At 45.3% G+C, this 18,960-nt stretch overlaps 1 protein-coding gene across 3 annotated transcripts in view; it reads left to right on the top strand.

Moving 5' to 3' along the window:
* Window positions 1–17,551, top strand: part of FLT1 (fms related receptor tyrosine kinase 1) — a 108,233-nt gene extending 90,682 nt beyond the window's left edge. For 2 of the 3 annotated variants that reach the window (XM_084529134.1, XM_084529132.1), the window contains 13 exons: window positions 636–749; window positions 1,546–1,634; window positions 3,128–3,287; window positions 3,707–3,804; window positions 4,367–4,489; window positions 5,389–5,500; window positions 7,577–7,676; window positions 9,050–9,155; window positions 9,234–9,364; window positions 9,686–9,770; window positions 10,199–10,290; window positions 13,804–13,872; window positions 15,530–17,551. In XM_084529134.1, the coding sequence (XP_084385260.1) occupies window positions 636–749; window positions 1,546–1,634; window positions 3,128–3,287; window positions 3,707–3,804; window positions 4,367–4,489; window positions 5,389–5,500; window positions 7,577–7,676; window positions 9,050–9,155; window positions 9,234–9,364; window positions 9,686–9,770; window positions 10,199–10,290; window positions 13,804–13,872; window positions 15,530–15,734 (1,484 nt within the window). In that variant the 3' untranslated portion in view covers window positions 15,735–17,551. The remainder of the gene's footprint in view (window positions 1–635; window positions 750–1,545; window positions 1,635–3,127; window positions 3,288–3,706; window positions 3,805–4,366; window positions 4,490–5,388; window positions 5,501–7,576; window positions 7,677–9,049; window positions 9,156–9,233; window positions 9,365–9,685; window positions 9,771–10,198; window positions 10,291–13,803; window positions 13,873–15,529) is intronic. The other variant, XM_084529133.1, reaches the window with a different exon arrangement.
* Window positions 17,552–18,960: the final 1,409 nt, after the last annotated feature.

Genomic DNA, 18,960 nt, shown 5'->3' with positions numbered 1-18,960 from the left:
TTTAGTTGTGGAATTTCTTACATTGTTATTGTTATAATTAATATTAATCTTTACCGGTAAGGGTGAGATGTAGTCCCCTAACTTCAACCATGTAGAATTTGTGTGCCTGGTCTAATTTCAGGCTTCCTGCACAATGAACAGAATCAGAGAATTATTACCAAAGGGTGGTTTATCTCTTCCCTTTACATAAATGGCTAATGTTGAGGGCTGCATCAGATCCTGGAAATATTTTGCTCTTAGCACTGACTCCTTGAGAGGTTAATTAATTCAAGCTAGTACATAACTATTAGATAGCTGAAGTCAGGTCAGCTGAAACCTACTTCGGATGGAGTTAATTATAGTCTTGAAATCCCTTTTTATTTTTTCTTTCATTTTTTGGCTTAAAGTACAAAACTATTCATGTGAAAAATTTCTCTTGTTCTAAATATAACAGAGTCTACTGGGAGGAAGTTGACTGCCTGACTCTTTTTATGGGTTTTATTGCAAGTATGAGGATGCTGGGAAGGGAGGAATAGAAAAGGAACATTAGCACACGAAATACCCCCAACAATGGAAGTGGAAAGTGACAAAAAGTGGTAAAGCTCACCAAGACCAATTCTTTGCCTTTTCACATTGATTTTATTTTGCATTTACAGAAGGGGCCACAGCAAGTGAATACAAGGCACTGATGACTGAGCTGAAAATACTGATCCACATTGGCCATCATCTCAATATTGTGAATTTGTTGGGAGCATGCACAAAAAATGGAGGTAAAAAATCTGCACTGCATTGAAAATGGTTTTGAATTACCTCCCAGTACCAGTCAGCTAACCCTGTTGCTTTTCATCTAGAGGTCAAGTTATTAACTTGAAACATTCAAACTCATCTTGTGATTAGTGAAAAAAAAAAAAAGAAAAAAAAAAGAAGAGAAATAAAGATTTATGTTCATTTAATGACATGATTAAACATTTTCCCTACTTAAACTTTCTCTTGGTGTTAACACGTGAAGTGTGAATATAGAGCCATGCTGAATAAGGAGCCACTTGTTGGCTTTCATCTCACTCACTTCAAAGCTCAAGCTCAGGTTAAACGTGATCTGGGAAGGCTGGGAGCAAGGGATATCAGCTGCTGGCCCTGAATGATGAGTCACAAGGCAACTATTGTAAAATCCTTCATGATTCCTCTAAGAAAATCAAAGGGCCAGTGAGAGTAGTCATTTGTTTTAGATATGTCACCTATTTTAGCTCAATGAGCGTGTGTGGGCTGCGGGACTCCAGTCTGAACTCCGACCGACAGAAGAGGAAATGGAGGGTCCCTTAGGGCCCAGGGTCATGACCCAGCTTTCAAAACTAGGCCTGTCCTTCATTTTCAGAAGCAGTGCTAGTTTTTGCTAGCATGGCCAGTGTCCTTCAAGCAGCTTTCATTAGGACATGTCTTTAGTCGTCCTGGGCTCAAGCTATGCTGACATGCATAGAAGACTAGTTGTCTTCTCAAAGCTTAACCTCCCATTCATTGCTTTATTCTGCTCAAAATGCACTTTTTTTTTTTTTTTTTTTTTTTCCCTAGGGCCTCTGATGGTGATCGTTGAATACTGCAAGTATGGGAATTTATCAAACTATCTGAAGAGCAAGAGGAATTTTTTCTGCGCCAGCAAGGTGAGGAGGCAGGTGCCCCAGGTAGGGCTCATCACCCCTGGCATGTCAGGGACGGAGATGTCTGCCTCTGCGCTACTCTCCTCAGCCTCTACAAAGGAGAGAATTGCTTTGGGGTGATACAATACACCTGATCTGCTTCAAATGTTTGGTGTGGGACACGTCATGCCAAGAAAGGGCTCATTGTTCCCCCTGACTGTGCAAGGAGCCTGCTGTGACTAACTTAGATAGAGTCATCTATAGCGAGAGGAAGTGAATTTTATCTGCGGTGTCCCCACGTGCCCTCACCCCTCTGCTGACAAGCCCATTCCTTCTGAGCATGGGGTCACTTCAGAGGCTCGTGTCAGTCAGGCCGAAGGAAGTGGTTTTGCCCACTGATTTCAGCGCTGCTGGGAAAACAAACGAGATAATGCCATTTAAAGCCATGTTTCAAGACACCTTAATAGTGAGAGATCTGCCAATTATCTCATTGTGTGAGGAATGGGGCTATCCAGGGGAAAAAAAGATTAAATTCTTGTCCTCACATCCCACAGCCCTCTGAATTAAATCTACTGCCTGTTTCTCATTACAAACCTGAACCTAAACGTGCCAACTATATCCCTGCTTTTGCACGTTCAGCAAAATCCCCCAAAGGATTAAGGGATCTGAGGTGGGATTTAGGAGCCTGGATGCAGAGCTGCAGTCCTCAAAACCCCTTCTCAGCTGTGCCAAAAGCTCGGAGGCATCTCAGGACTTTTTCACAAAGGTCCTGTGAAGGCTGCGGTAGGGCATGCTCAGGAGGAACGCCCTCCAAAAGTCTATGATCCCGAGGGGGATGGAGCATGGCAAGGGAGAGGGATGGCTGTGGAAGAGCATGGCCAAGCAGCTAGGCAGCTCTCCAGGTTGTAAAGAAAAGCATTTTCCATGCAGTGTTGTATGTGTTGCATTAAACTGTCCTTGAATGTTGCGTGAAAGCACTGGGTGAAAGCATTGCAGAAGAGAGATGGTCAGATCCTTCAGCAGCTGTATTCAAAGTGCCCTTGGTCCTCGCCAAGCACTGCACAGGGATGCAGAGGCAGGTGCCTTCTGTAACCTGGGATGGAAAGCTCACACTTTAATTTGGTTGGGCTGGGATGCCTGCACTGTTGGCACATGTCTCAACTCATCCCCAAAGCTCCTTGTCTGGCAAGTGGAGAAAAAATCCCCTTTCAAGATGTCCTGAGGCTGACACGAGCTTCTGCCCAGAGGGCATGTCCATCCATGGACCTTGCAAATCCTCGTCTCATCAGAGCTAGTCCACTAGTTCCCCAAAATGATGTGCTGGAGCTCCCAAGCTGGAGATTCCATAATTTCTGCCCAAATAGCCAGCAGCCCCCACCTTCTGCTGTGGCGTTGGGCACCCACAGCAAGGGGAGATGCCACAAGTGAATATCTCCTAGTGGAAATGAGAGAGAAGCACGACTCGGTTCCTCCCTCACCCCCTCCACTGCTCTGATGTTGCACTTCTCTGTTTGAAGGACTCCTCTCTGCAAGGAGAGCTGATGAAGGAAAAAAAGGATATGGAGCCAGTGGAAAGCAAAAAACAAAGGCTGGCCAGTGTGACCAGCAGTGAGAGCTTCGCAAGCTCGGGGTTTCAGGAAGATAAAAGTCTGAGTGATGTGGAGGAGGACGAGGAGGGTAGGTATTAATTCCTTCCTGTCCCTACACGGTCTGTGATATTTTTACAACATACTGTGCATCCCTGAAATTTTTTTCCTCATTTATCACCCTAATAAACATCCGTGGGAGATGCTCACAGGGTCATGTCCAGAGGGTAGAAGATTTAAAAAAAGATTATTTCCAGGGTTACTAAATCTGACAGGAAAATGTGTGATTGTTTCTTCTGACTGCTCCTTATCTTTGGGGAAAACACAGCAGTGTCCAGAGCATGGGGTATAAAGCAAACACTATTTTTGTTTGCAGTGACAGTGGGTTGACCTTCAAATGTTACTCTATGAAGACTGAAATTATGGGAGTAATAATATGAGTAAGAGAGGGGGGGAAATAACTGCCTTGTGAGCAATCTCTGTAACCAACCACATGTTCCACCCGTGCAGATGCTGACGAGCTCTACAAGTTGCCCCTCACTATGGAGGACTTGATCTCGTACAGCTTCCAGGTGGCGAGGGGCATGGAGTTCCTCTCCTCCAGAAAGGTGAGCTTTGCCATGGGGACTTTTCCCCGCAGAAGGATGGGATGCAGAGGTGAAATCATGTCTACGTTTCTGTGACACCTTCCTTGGGAGAGCTCCCAAAGGAAGAGCCGTTTTCCTCTTGGAGTTATAAATATAATGGTGTGTTTATCCAAGTCTCCCTAGTCCATAAACACGGGATCATGGTCGAAGGCACTGGGTCAAGCTCATTCATTCAGAGATGATCTTTTGTGTGTGTGGTGTTGCTTTTTTTTTTTTTTTTTTTTTTCTTTACCCTCAATTTCAACACATGTAATGTAGGAAGCCCTAGAAAAATCTGCACTTTCCCTTGAAACATCAACGTGTTTAAAAATTTATGACTTTCTGGATTGCAAATTTCTTTTCTGAAAAGAACTGCCACTGTTTACTGCAATGTCATGTAAACTATAGTTGACTTCCCTAAAAAAAAATTATTAAATTGATCTCTCAAATAATAATAATTTAAAAAAGGATATGGGAGACGGTCAGGAAATTTGTGGGTAGGATTAAGGAAATGCAGCTTGATTGTGAAACTGTTTTATTATAGTGCATTCATCGTGACCTGGCAGCCAGAAACATCCTTTTATCTGAGAACAATGTAGTGAAGATCTGTGATTTTGGCCTCGCAAGAGATATTTATAAGAATCCTGATTATGTGAGAAAAGGAGATGTAAGTCAAGATGCTGTTTATTTACCCAAATGTTTATAACATCATTTCAAACTGTCCACCAGAATGTTCTGAAGATGTTCATATTTCCTGAGCTTAAAACAGCTTGAAAGCTATCACAGTTTTATGTGAAAAAGATGCGTCATATACCCAGAAAGTATGTCTGTCCTCAAGCAAAAGGCTTAGACGTTGTAACTGGTCCACAGCTCTGGTCTGTTGATCCTTTAGAAATTCTTTTGGCATTTGTCTCTTGGCTGGCTCTGCAATGTGACCCCCTTTGCTCAATAACCTGCCTTCAAGGAAACCCCTTCAAAACAAGGTTCTCCTCCTGGATGTCTCACTCAGCCACCTGCCAGCTATGCCCTCATCCACAAAAACAAAACAAAAACTCTGAAGACTTTTAACACTACATATTAGCTGTGAAACATTGCTTACGTGACTTGAGTACTGCTCAGGATACAATAATAGGCTGTGCTGAGGGGTCTTCAAGGGTTGCTGGCACAGTGCCCCCAAATTTTCCCAAGAACATCTCCAAAACCATCACAAAATGATTTCTGACTGGCCATAGGGTTTTGTTCCCTCTCTCTAAAACACTGGCAAGAGACCTCTGTTCTGGCACATCTCCACATCCCTGTGAGGAGAAGGCCTGGTCACCTTGGTCACAGATTTCCAGTGCCTGGCTTTTTGTGCCACACATATTTTTTAAAAACAACCTCTTACTCGGACAATCTGTTAAGAAAGTGTCTGAATGAGCGTGGGTTTATCTTGACTGCCTGTAAGGAAATCCCACAGGCTCCTGTTTGAATAGTAATTATTTACATAACAATATATAGTTGATTCATTTATGATTAAATTCTTTCAGTCTCTGGAAATAACAGCCAGGTTTGTCCGCTTCATTCCAGGCTCGACTTCCTCTCAAGTGGATGGCTCCCGAATCCATATTTGATAAAATCTACAACACCAAAAGTGACGTGTGGTCCTATGGGGTCTTGCTGTGGGAGATATTTTCCTTGGGTATGTTAAATCTGGAGCTGGGATTGGCCAAGGTGGCTGCCATTAACTCAGCCATTGACTTCAATGAGATTTTGCTGTGTCTTTAATAAGGAAACACCTAAATCAAGCACAGGTGGAGAGTAGGGTCAGAGGGGGGAATTGTCTGTATCACACCTCTGAGAAATGGAAATTTTAGTTCTTTGTTTTAGTTCTTTAGTTTTATTGACCAATGAAGCAAACCAGAAAAATGGGGCAAATTTTGAAGTGTTTTTATTGAAAGTGGTACCCTGCAATATAGCAAGGAACCTGTGAGCTTCTGTCAGTGGCTTCATGCCACCTGAGATGGGTTGAAGCATTGCCTTGTGTGCAACAGTGTTCAAGATGCCCTGTGCCACGCACTTGGCGCTTCTTCCAAGGGCTTTTAATTCCGCCATGGGAGTAAAGGGGTCCCAAACCTCAAGGAGGTCTCGGCATGTCCCTGGCTGTGCTGGAGCCATCTGAGCTCTGTGGCAGCTCTGCCCCCACCTCCCCAGCCCTGCACAGCTGCCTCCCCATGAGCAAGGAACCATAAAGATGATACAGGATGACCTGGAGCATGCAACCTGACATTAACACCCAAGGAGGCTCTTTTTCTCTTCTCTTCTCTTCTCTTCTCTTCTCTTCTCTTCTCTTCTCTTCTCTTCTCTTCTCTTCTCTTCTCTTCTCTTCTCTTCTCTTCTCTTCTCTTCTCTTCTCTTCTCTTCTCTTCTCTTCTCTTCTCTTCTCTTCTCTTCTCTTCTCTTCTCTTCTCTTCTCTTCTCTTCTCTTCGCTTCGCTTCGCTTCGCTTCGCTTCGCTTCCCTTCCCTTCCCTTCCCTTCCCTTCCCTTCCCTTCCCTTCCCTTCCCTTCCCTTCCCTTCCCTTCCCTTCCCTTCCCTCCCTTTCCCTTTCCCTTTCCCTTTCCCTTTCCCTTTCCCTTTCCCTTTCCCTTTCCCTTTCCCTTTCCCTTTCCCTTTCCCTTTCCCTTTCCCTTTCCCTTTCCCTTTCCCTTTCCCTTTCCCTTTCCCTTTCCCTTTCCCTTTCCCTTTCCTTTTTTTTTCTTTTCTTTTCTCTTTCCTACATTAAAAATACAGGATATAAAATGTCCACTGCGAGGGAACAATGACCATCATAACAGAAGAATCTTAACTGGGTCCAACACAGAGACTGACAAAAGAGGAGAACAGCAGAGGAAACAATACCATACAATTTGCGGGACAATCAGTCATTTATTAGTTAGATGACATATATGTCATCTCAAGGAAACAAACAAACAAACAAATAAACAAAAATAACACGGTCAGGCTGTACTTTACAACTACGGAAACTTGAGAAATAATGCAGATGTGCCACGATCTGATTTTAAACCATGATTTTAGTACTCTCGAGGTGGGTTTGAGCATTTGGGACTGCTTAGCTAACTAGCATTTGGATTGGTCCAAACCACAGAGAGATCAAACTTGGCTTTTCCTTGGGGATTCCTTTCAAGTCAAAGTCATGTTTTGTTTTTTTTTTCTTGTATTGAGGTCAGGTGAACCACTAGCATTTAATCCTGCTCTCCTGTGAAGAGCAGGGCTTAGAGCATCATCATCAGCATTTCCCTGCCTGTGGTCTCCATGCCCTGAACCCTGCAGGCAGATGCTGCACACCCAAGTGCTTGGGGACAACAGGGGGGAGCCTGGGGACAGCAGGAGGGATGTGAGGGTCTGAGGCCAGGTCACAGGTACCAAGCCAGGCTCCCTTTGCAGTCAGTGCTGGGAGAAGAGACCTGCTGAGAGCAGCTCACCTGTCCCTAGGTGGAGGTCCACGTGGGGAGATCACCCTGTTTTCCTCCACCAATTGCACAGGGAGCATGGTGCTGAGCATGGTGCAGGGATGGGGACAGCTGCTGGTGTCTCATATGCTAAGAGGGACGTGTCCTCGTGTGCAGAAACAATTCACCACCTGGCTCTGGCTCAGGGGATGGAAGGCTGGGTGGAAGGATGAATGGGTGGATGGATGGATGGATGGATGGATGGATGGATGGATGGATGGATGGATGGATGGATGGATAATCCTCTTCTCTCCATGTTGTCCCCAGGCGCCTCTCCGTACCCCGGAGTCCAAATAGATGAAGACTTCTGCAGCAGACTAAAGGAAGGCACAAGGATGAAGGCCCCAGAGCAAGCCACCGAAGAGATGTAAGATGCCTTTCTCTACTTGTCCTGTATCCCTCCACCCTCATAATGTATGAACCTCTGCAAAAAACACTCCACAAAAACATACAGGAGAATAACCCAAGACAGCCTCATCTTCTTGCTGCCACGGGCACCTTCTTGGTCCTCCCATGGGGTCAGAGAGGGTGAGGAGCACCATGACCCTGGCAGAACCTCTCACCAGTGGGATGTGAACCTGAGCCCAGGTGCTTGGGGATCTGCAGGTAATCCTGCAAAGGCAGGGTCAGTGCCATGATGTCCACCCTGCATGACCAGGACCCGTGTGCAGCTTTGGCTGGGCTGGGCAAGGGCTGCTCCAGCCGCAGAAGAAGGAAGGAGGTTCCTTTCCAGGTTTAGCATTTACCGGCACGCGCACAGATAAGTGCTGGAGGAATGTGACATTAGGAACGTTTTCTGAACTTCGGAAGCGGCAGCAGAGGCTTCCTTGCAAACACGCTGGTGGCGAGGGCCCACCCTTTCCTGGAGCCACTGTCTGGAGGAAGGTGGCGGGGACCCGCAGCCTCCCAGCCTGCTTGGTCTGCAGTCTGCCTTAACGTCACAGCGGCGACACAGACAGCCCTGCAGGAACCCCCTGTGACCAGCCAAGTGAGATTCTGACTCTGCAGCACCCCAAAAGATGGGATTTTCCTGGCCTCAGATGTTCCCACAGGGATGATGAATTTCAGCACACCAAACTCACACCCTGTGGGGCAAATCACTCAGGAGTATGAACGTATCCATTTTACCCCTGCAGGCAAAGCACGTGTATGTCTTCAGTGCCTTTTTGGGTGCTGCCTCATGGCTCGAAATAGCAACACATGCCAAAAAATAGTTCTGGAAGAAGCAAAAGGAAGCAAGCCAGCCACATCTATCTGGGATTATTACCCATTGGCTAAGTTTATTATCCCAATGACAGTAGATAAGAGTTTGTTGGGTTTTTGTTTCTTTTTTTTTTTTTTTTTTCTCTTCCACATATTTTATTGCAGGAAGGAAAGCTCAACTCAACCAATACGAGGAAGTGACACATTCATATAAGTCATCTTAGGATGCCTTAACTTAAACATTGCCCGTTAATAGGTGTTTAATACAAAGGTTTAATGCTTAATTAGGAATAAAAAAAGAAAGTATGACTAGTTGGCTAAATTATTCTTTTGATGTGGTCTTCCTGGTGTCTTGTGAGAAAAAATCCTTTGCTTTGTCTGTGGAAAGCTTGCTCTTTTAGTGATGGGGAGCACGTTTGTAAAATCATACGGGTTCAGGAGTTAACTCTGTCAATGAAAAGCCATCAGAATTTGTGCTGCCTTGGATCAAATTGAACCCTAACCCCTCACGTGCTCATTTTGCCCTCATCTTCACAGCTACCAAATCATGATGGACTGCTGGAGGAGCAACCCCAACGAGAGGCCGAGGTTCTCCGAGCTAGTGAAGAGGCTGGGCGACCTGCTGCAGGCAAACGTGCAACAGGTACGACTGGAAGGACTGTGAGCTGCCAGCCATCCTCTGATCTTGGGAGTAACACTGTGATTTCCTCCCTGCTTTTAGGAGGGCAAGGACTATATACCCCTCGATGCCATATTTACGACCAACAGTGGGTTTCCCCCTGCAACTGACCCTTTGTGCAATGAGAAGTTTCCTGTAACGAGCCCAAATTGCAGAAGCACTGAAAACGTCAGGTGAGATAAGCAGGATTAGGTTTGTTTGGGTTGGTTTGGTGGGTGTTGCAGCATGCTCCAGAGCCTGTTTTGCGTTTGGGTGGAAGAAAACCCCCAGGCACAGCAACTGAGCTTCCCAGCAGTGCTGCTATCAGGGCCAGACGATGTGGTCCTGGGCTTGGGGAGGGAGGTTGGGGTGGGCTCTGGCCAACAAGCCCCATTGACAAAAATACCTCGGTGGCTGTTAAGCAAAAACTGAAAGAAATACAGAAATAACCAGCACTTCCTGGTCATGCACTTCATGCTCTCGCCAAAGGTTGTCTTCCTCTTTTTGTTCAACAGATATATAAACACCTTCAAAATAAAACCACCCCAGCGTATAAAGACATTTGAAGAGCTTCCCATCAAGGAAACACTTGCATTCAATGTAAGTGACTCTTGGCCAAGTGATAGGCCATTGATTATTTGTTTGTTTATTTATTTTTGCGTGACAGATTTACACAAAGAGAATCAAGGAGGGGTTTTACTGCCTTGCAGCCTCTCCTGATGTGAGGTGCAAGATCAGCTGTGTTTGCAGCACTCCAGACAAGCAGTTATACACACTGCAAGGTGGGAGGTGAGAAAGGCACGGCGGTGGTCTCAAGGCTGACCTGGTGGCTGGCCAGGCCCTCCCCTTGCTTATAAGCACCTTTCTATTAACACTTGTTATCTGCACTATTGGCATGTGTTTGCTGCAATCCAAAACAAGGACAACTTGGAAAACCAGCAGGAAAACCTCCTGAATAGGAATCAAGTCTGTAAAAGTATCTGCATACAACCAGCACCTAACAGGGCTGCGTTTCTGTTTTTTCCAAGGACTACCAAGCAGACAGCGGGATGGTGCTGCCCTCAGAAGAGCTGAAACGCTTCACCTGGACAGGCAGCAAGCAGAAGCGGACGCTCTTTGGGTCTGTATTTTATGTTCCCTTCTCCTCCTCCACGTTAGAAGGCAAAGGAGGACTTGGGGTCCTTGTACTGAATTGGGCCTAACGAAAGAAGCTGAGGTGCCCCCAGGCCTTTAAAGGCTCTTGCTGAGATGTCTTCATCACAGGATGGTTGAGGTTGGAAGGGACCTCTGGAGGTCATCTGGTCCAACCCCTGCTCAAGCAGTTGAGTTTGATGTGAGACTCCTGTGCCCAGTGAGTCAGGAGTCAAGCAGCTCCTACCACCCTCCATATGCCTCAGAGAAAAGAAATAACCCTCAGCCTCTTCGATGCCCATCGTCTCTAGGGTTTATTAGGGCTCTGTTGATCACCTTCATGCCAGGCCGGGCAGGCGAGTGCCAGGGAGCCAAGACAGAGGCAGGAGGCTGCAGGAAAGCAGCCCTTGGCGAGGAGGAGGAGGCATGTGTGGCTGCAGAGGCTCTACGGTCATTCCTGTGTGTCCCCAAGGGCACCCCAACTGGAACAAGGCTCCCTGTGCTTGTTGTTGCCCTCCTTTTCCATGACTCAGCTGAGCACAGCCCATTTAACACCCATGGGCTCAGGATGCTGAAGTGGCAACTTTACAATAGATGGATGTGAGGGCCTCATTTCTCTTCCTGCCTTTAAGCACTTGAATATATCGGCCACCTTCCTCCACCTAATTCCTGACAGCTACCCACGCAGGGAGCTAGGACTGCGCTAAGAAACGTGCTGCAGGATCTCTGCAAGTGGGAAATGTTTGTTTTCTTGGTGCTGGTGGTGTCTCAGCTCACAGGCCTCACGAAGCCAGCAGCACCAGGGCCTGATTGAGCTCATGGCCAGGCCAGGGGCAGCCCAGCTCCATCCCACCGCTCCTCTCAGGCTGGCATTAGGTCAAGGCCATCTTTGCTGTTCCAAGCCTGTCACCGGCCGGGCAGCACTCTATTGTCTCAGTATTGTCTCAGTGAACAATTGTGGACGGCTGAAACGTGCTGTCAAGGCGGGGAGGCCTCGCTTCGAGAAAAATTCTGGTGACTAAGAGGGTGTTGGTTACACACAGAGAGCCACACGTGTGAGAACTTGCATAGAGGCCTGCTCACATGGCCAAAATACACAGTGTGGCAGGGACATGTGCTGCTGGCAGCACTGCTGGTGCAGGTCAAGCCCAGGACAACACGAGCCCCCCCAACAAAGCACAGGAGAACGCCTCGTGCTTTGATTTTTTTATTTTTTTTTTTTTTTGAGCTATTCTCCATACATTCCTTGGAGGAGCTGAGTATTCCCAAGCTAGGAACACACACACAGGTGTTACAAGCCTCCAGAGGTTGCAATGTTGTCCTGAAGTGGTTTAACCCACTTTTTTTTCTCTCTGTAACTGCGATGTAAATGTAAGGGTGAAGGCTGCTGTCAGACGCAGGGACAACGCAGTGACCTCCCCCTGTGAAACACGCAAAACGCCTTTTTCTTTGTGTGGCACAGAAGGCATGAAGCATGCCCCCAGCATCACCCTAGAAGGGCTTTCAGGAGATTTTTCAGCTGCATAAGGAAAAGGAATGCTTGGGTGGGGGGAAAAAAAAAAAATGAACTCAGCAGTGGCTGCTAGAATGTAAATCCTCAGGGAAACAGAGCAGTTGGCTGAGAACACACAAGGTCAGCGGGCCTGCAAGCTAAACAAGCATTGCTGTAGCGTTACAGCCAAAAAGCATTCACATATCAGTGACCCTCTGGTGTGCACACATTCCTAAAAGTTTCAGCTTCCTAGCTAAGCATCCTTTAATTAGGCTAAGCTGGAGCAGCAAATAAACACCCCCTGAACACTAGACAAGGTAGAACCTAGAGGGGTTTTACATACGTAAGCTTATCTAACCCACTGCACAGTCCTACCTCTTCCCTTGCATCCCAAGCATCCCACGCTGTGGTCCTGTCCTCTCTCCAGCTCAGGTCGCTGGATTATTAGAAGAATAACGCTAAAATAGAGTCTGAGCGAGCAGTAGTGGCTCATAGTCAGAGCAGACAGTGCCAGGATGAGGAAGGGGTCACCCCTCTTAGCATCAGCTAACACATTCACTGCAATGCCTGGCCACTCCAAAGCGCTCACCGTCACACTCCATCAACCTCAGCACTTGTGTTTTAGGACACAGATGCAGACAAATGCACTCTCAGGAGTGCTCAGGAGCAGCTGTGCCCTTGCTGCCCCAGAGCAGGTGAGCTGGGAGCAGGTTGTCCAGGCTCACAGGGGGGTAAGCACCAAGCTGGAATTTCCCTGTTGGTTGCTGTGCTTCCCAGGACAGAGCAATTAGGATCTGCATGTTGTTTTTTTTTCTCAGTTTGAGGTGCCTGAAATAGCATGCAAGCCAGGCAGATAGGGTGGTGTTTTGATAACAGCCCAAGTGTGTTTGCACGGCCTGGAGTGCAGTGTCAGAGGACCAAGTGGCAGGGCCAAGCCTGACAGCACTGAAGTACTGAGTAGGGTGGAGGGAGCCAGAGCTGTTGCGTCTTCCCTGTGCTTCTTCGTGGACACAGGCACAGGACTGAGCTGTCCCCTGAAGTGCACACAGGGCTTGTTTCACAGGAAACTCATCAGTTGTCTCTATGCTCTTGACTCTCAAAGCATGACCTCAGTGTGAGCAACCAGAGGCAAGGGGACAACACAGAGGTACCCAGCTGACCCAGGCCAGTCCCCTTCTTCCCGCTTCTAACACTGTGTAGGGGAAGGAATCAGCATGCAAAGCTCCCCCTTGGTTTTACCCCATCCCCCTACAGGAAACAAGCATCTCCCTGAGCCCTGGTGAGTCCCCCAGGCCCAAGTGGCAGACAGAACAACTAATGACATGGTGGCATGCCTTGGACTTGTTATTGCCATTGAGATGAAAAAAGGTATTAATGGGAACAGCATTAAGAGAGAAGTCTTTCCTACTTGTAAGGACTCAAGTGATGTGATCTCAATGGAAAGATTTGAGGGCAAAGAAAGAGCTCATAAGATTGCTCTTTGACTTTGCAAGTGATCGGGATCCCAGTGGCACCTCTTATTTAGCTTTCCAGTATTGTAGAAAAAGCCCAACCCCTGTTAAGCCAAAATCCTTGGGCTAGAACACGCATCTCAAAAACCACAGCCAACCTCCCTCCTCAGCAAATTTCTAAATGCAGACTGTCAGGGAAGCAGCAGCAACTCCCTCCAGCAAATAATCCCAGTTAAAACCCAAGTAGACACCTTCCAATGTACAGAGTGGAAATAAAATAGTCCACAGCTGAAGAAGCCGGGCCACAGATGCCAAACCCTGCAGGCTCTCTGAGCACTGCCTGTGGGAGCGTGTGTCCAGGTACACCAGTGCACTCATGGTGAAATGAATAGCTGCAGCTCTACTGGCATAAAGGTTTGTTAATTAGCCTGAGGAGAAGCCAAGTCTAGTACTGAAGCTTTACTCTAGCTCCATAACATGATACTGCCTCAGGCCTTTTAGCTGGCCTTGAGATATGAGGTATTGTTTATTAAAGCATTAGTATTTCCAAATATACTAGGTCTACGATGACAAAATGTTATGGTCCGTGGCTGCAAGAAGACTCATATTCTCATGGTGCAAAAGCCTGGTGAGAAATAAAAGGATCAAAGCTTGATGATTTTAAGGCTCATAACTTAGCATGCACATTGCACTTCTGCCAGCCCACCGCTCCCTAAGACTCGACAACTGCAATGTAAATCATGGAAACATTTCTTTATAAAACCATTTTAAAATGTCCATTGAGGCTGTGACTAACCTTGTCACGCAGTTATGGAATTTATCCCAAGGCAACTACTTGCCATCTGCCAACAGATTAAATACAGAAATATGGGATGCATCCGCAACCCTCATCATGAGGGCTCCTCCTCGTGAACCCCATCCATCTACAGACAAATGTAATGGGGTGGTCTGCTTGGGAGGGCCCTCCAGTTTCCTACAGTAGGCAGAGACCTCATTGCTTACAAAGTACAAAGGCTTGTGAGTTCAAGATTCAAGAAAGCATGAAATCTAAGAGAAAGTGCTACTTCTCCATTTCCTAATCTGTGCTGAGCTACTAGTTCTGTACTTCATTTAAAGATCAAACAGCGCAAATTAAAATTAAAAGCAAAATCCTGGGCTTGCAAAGTCTCACCAGATGTTCTGACTGTGTTCTCTGGAATTCAAGACTGCCAATGTTCCTGACCTTACAAAGGGAGAGGACCAGAGTGTCCAGGAACTTATAAACACGAAGGGAACCTTATTTTAGGTACTGTAGTCCAACATAGGTTTAATTTGGGATTAGGGATTTCACATTTAACCAATGATGGAAACTGTCCCATCTTATCATATGTCTGCAGCTAAGGCTTCAGTGTCTAAGTCCAATGGTGTGAGAATCGTCTGTGCCTTACCTGTCTTCATTATTTGAAAGAGCCCTTTTAAGCACTGCACTCTTAGAATATGGGTGAGAACGCGTTGCAAAACAAACAGTGTCTTAAGGAGTGGCTAAGCTGAAAAGACATTTAACACCAACACCACTGTTAAAAAAAAAAAAAAAAGGCGTTTTATAAAAGACAGCTTACAGGATAACTGGTCCTTTGCGGGACAGGAGCACTAATTAAAAACAGCAGCTAATGGCTGCTGCCGAGAGCAGGCTAAGATAGGCGATACCCAGAGCTTTTGCCCTTCTCAGAAGCACTGGTCACTTGTCTCAAAAATTCATTGCAGCATTAGGCTCTTGATAACTGTGCTAGTAGCTTTCTGCTTTTACCACATGGCTTGGGACCTTTCATTACTTCACTCCTCCTGGTCAAACACCCCCAGTTCCCTTACAGAGAACATTTAAGTACAGAGACCCCTTCAGGACCCACAGCCCAGCAGCAGGGCAGATGTGTCGGACACTCCACACTACTCAGCCCTGCAGTGAAGCTTCACCCCCCAGCACCAGCCACAAATGAACACTAAAGGTTAGGCTGAGTGCTCAGATATTCCCCCGTGAGCACCAAGTCTGTAATACAATGACCACAATCACTTTATTAAGGATGTTCAGTCACAGCATTTCTGCTCAGAGGGAGACTCAGGGGGGACACAGGGCTCTTTCAGTGCTCCGTTCTGCTCTTCCATTGAGCAATCCCATCTGCATCAATGCTGTTTCTTTCCCTCATCTGAGAATAAACAAAGCTGCGACTTGTGATGTGGTTTGCTCAAGTCATGAAAACAAAACATCAGCACATGTTAAATATGCTAACAGTGATGCTGCTCTATTTCAGTGTGAAAGGTGCCAGCAGGAGCAAGGAGTCGGTGCTTTCTGGAATGACAAAGCCGAGAAGCTTCTGCAGTTTCAGTTGTGACCAACTCAGCGACCCCAAGCGAAGATACACTTACGGCAACGCAGTGCTGGAGAAAATGAAAGCGTGCCACTCTCCCCCTCCTGACTACAACTCAGTGGTCCATTACTCTCAGCCGCCTGTTTAAGTCATCTGGGCCAGGATTTAATATGCATTTAATGCAAGCAGGTTTCTCTAAAAACAATGTCAGTTTAAAAAGTTATCCTGAAGTTTAAGAAGTTATCGTTGGCTTAATCTCAATGATCTGCGTATCTACAGACTGCAACAAGCATATACAAAACATAGCAGAATACTAATGCTTAGGCCTTGACTTTCCCAATGCTGAACTCCAGAAGCTGTCAGTAAAATTGCCCAGCGCTTCTAAAAACCATAATTGTCATCATTACCGAAATAAAAAACAGTTCACCATTCGGTCCCTGGCAGCAGGATGGTAGGTGATACTGCACTAACCCAGACTCTGGCACACAGCACTGGGGTCCTGGTCAGGAGAGGCAGCGGGGATGAGCGCACAGCGTAAGGCACCTTGGAATGGGTGCTGTATTGCTTGGGCCTACGGTGAGGCTACCTGCATAGTGCTGAAAAATGAAGGAGGTTCTGAGAAGAGGAAAAACAACAGAACAGACCACACTGTACAGTTTTAAGTGAAAACTCCACCTTGAGAAACTTGGTGGAAGGCTAGTGAGGGATGAGGCACTACACGTGTCTTACTGCTTTGGATGACAAAAGACGCAGGGAGTTCTGTGAGGCAAGAGTTTCAAGCACATCTTGCAAAACACAGCTTGCAAGAATACAAAAGAACTCAGGTCAGAGTCGGTGCTGCCAGAACAGGGAATGCAGATCAATTCCCTTTGGTCAAGGCTGCTGCAATCAGGTCAACAGTCTTGAAGATTTGCACTTTGTCAATACGCCAACATACACACACTGGAAACAAACAAGCTAGATATGTTAAAGCCAAGCTCCGTCCATGAAACTTAGTGGACTTTCTAACACTGCACTGATTATATTCTATTTATGGGAATCTGTCCGAAAGGACAGTACGGCTATTAAGCTGCATATATTTTCAACAAAGCATTGATTAATAGAGAGCGTGAAGGTAATACTTAGAAATAGCACGGCAATCTCTTTGGAAAGTTTGGGCAGCTTTTCTATGAAGACAGTTGAACTTCTAGGTTAGTTAACAGTATGTATGTACAGGAATAAAAATGCATCATTGATTTGCAACAGACTTCTGTGTAGCATCTCAGAAAGGACATGAATGCTCTCAGTTCAAGATGTGGGGGGGATGCATTATCCCCTTTCATCTTTAAATACAATATTAAGGAGGCTTTGGCCATTTAACACAATAGCTCTGATGTCTTCTGAATCAACTACTGCCCAATCTGTTTTTTGTGGTCCCTTTTAAATATATATATTAAAATGCTACATATATGGATTGACCTCTTAAAACTCAGTTTAGAAACTGTGAATTTAACCCACTAACAGACAGAGGGAAATGAGCTTTTGCATATTTACAAAGAAAAATGATCTTGTATATGCAAGTAAAAGAAATATGTACTGCCACTTCTAAGCTAAATATCAATTCTAGATCTTCCTTCCCAAGAGATCACCAGTTTTAAATACACCATATTGCACTGTCTCTTGCTGGTAAAGTATATTTGATTTTGATCAAAACAAATGGAATTGGAGAGAACTGTTTCCTAGTTCCATTTCAGCAATAGTCATTATGGGATAATGCATCTCTGAAAGGAAGTGTTTGCACAATGTAAATATATAAATATGCTTTTTGTGCATAATATTTAAGAAAACTGGACTACAAAGATTACTTTTATATGAATCCCCTAAGTTTCTTTGGATGTGAATAACTCCTTTTATCTTGCATTTTCTGTCTTCATATAATGCATTTGACTACTAAACTCATACAATAAAGTTTGCTTTTTCAAAGAATGTGCACAGTTCTGACCAGTTAGTTAATCCAGTATCGAAGGTTACTGCAACAGACAATTCATCTCTGGACAGCACTCATGCATCAAACATACCAGTTTTGTGAGCAAACAGGAATGTGGAATAATTGCACTGAAGGCACACTTCTTGAACAAAGGGGATACAGTGATGGACAGTAGTGCTGCTCCTTGTGAGAGTGAAATCCACTAAATCCAGAATATTTAAGAAATGTTTACTGCTGTCTGGAGGCAAAAAATAAAAAAATAAAAAAATCAACTCTGCCTCTAGGAGAGCCAAGGTTTCATGGTAGGGTAATTAAAGATTGCCATTCCCAAATATCCACTCAACTACTCACCTTGTGGTCAGTCCTGCAGCTAGATCTGGTACAGATGGAAGGACAGCAAGTGAAGCCAGGTTTCATGAATAAAACCTGTTCCAAACCAACTATGACACAAGCTAGCAACTCAGACCTGGTAGATGTTCTCTTCTTCACAGACCCACCTGAGACCCAAATCCCCAGCCAAGATGGCACAACCTGGAGAAGCTGCCTCCACTGAGATGTTCCATCAAGGACTCTCTGCCATATATCATTTTAGGACCTGAGGGTAACTCTAAGCCACACCGTAGATATAACAATACAGAAGTGCTGGAAGGAAGCAGAGGTGAATTTTCCTTTGTACACAGAACCTAACGGCATTACCTACTGCTGTAGGATATTCTGCATCCATTGATGCACATTACCAAAGACAGACTGTAGAATAGGTAAGAGCACCAATTGAACTTACCACAGCTTTAGTCTCCATGTAATAAAACCTCTAGAAACTGCAATTTAAGGGATAATGACTCCATATTAAAATAATACAAAAAGTATTGACTATTTCACATATATTGCACAGTGTTTTGTGTTATACATGCATAGTCAGGATTGAATGGGTATAGAAGATCTTACCGATGCAGGTCAACTATAAAGAAATAATTCTGGGCAGTGAAGTTGTTGATTACTCCACATGCAAATTCTCAAGAGAAATTAACATTTTCTGCTATTGAGCAAAAAAGGTCAAAAGACATGAAATTAAAATACTTTCTAATGGAGTTTTCTAAATTAAGGCTTGTCTAGTAACACTGAACTGATCTGACAGAATCAGACAGACTTTATCTGGGAGTTAAGGAAGTGTATAGTAGTATGATTCAAGTAAACAGCACCTGTAAGTTTTAGGGTATCTGGTATATATATCTGATGTATACTCTAAGTGGCAAGCACTAAACATTCTTCGTGAAGCATGATTTTTTTAAACTTTGCATTGGAGACACCAAACACAAGAAATACAATTGAATAAAATACAATTCCAGCATTAAAGTTGAAAAACTCCGTATCCAACTTCAATGCTTCATGTTGTTAAAATAAGGCTACA

The sequence above is a fragment of the Aythya ferina genome (assembly GCF_964211825.1).
Source record: "Aythya ferina genome assembly, chromosome: 1".
Classification (NCBI taxonomy): Eukaryota; Metazoa; Chordata; class Aves; order Anseriformes; family Anatidae; genus Aythya; species Aythya ferina.
Note: the sequence above shows the minus strand (reverse complement) of the source record. Positions and strands in the feature narration are given on the sequence as shown.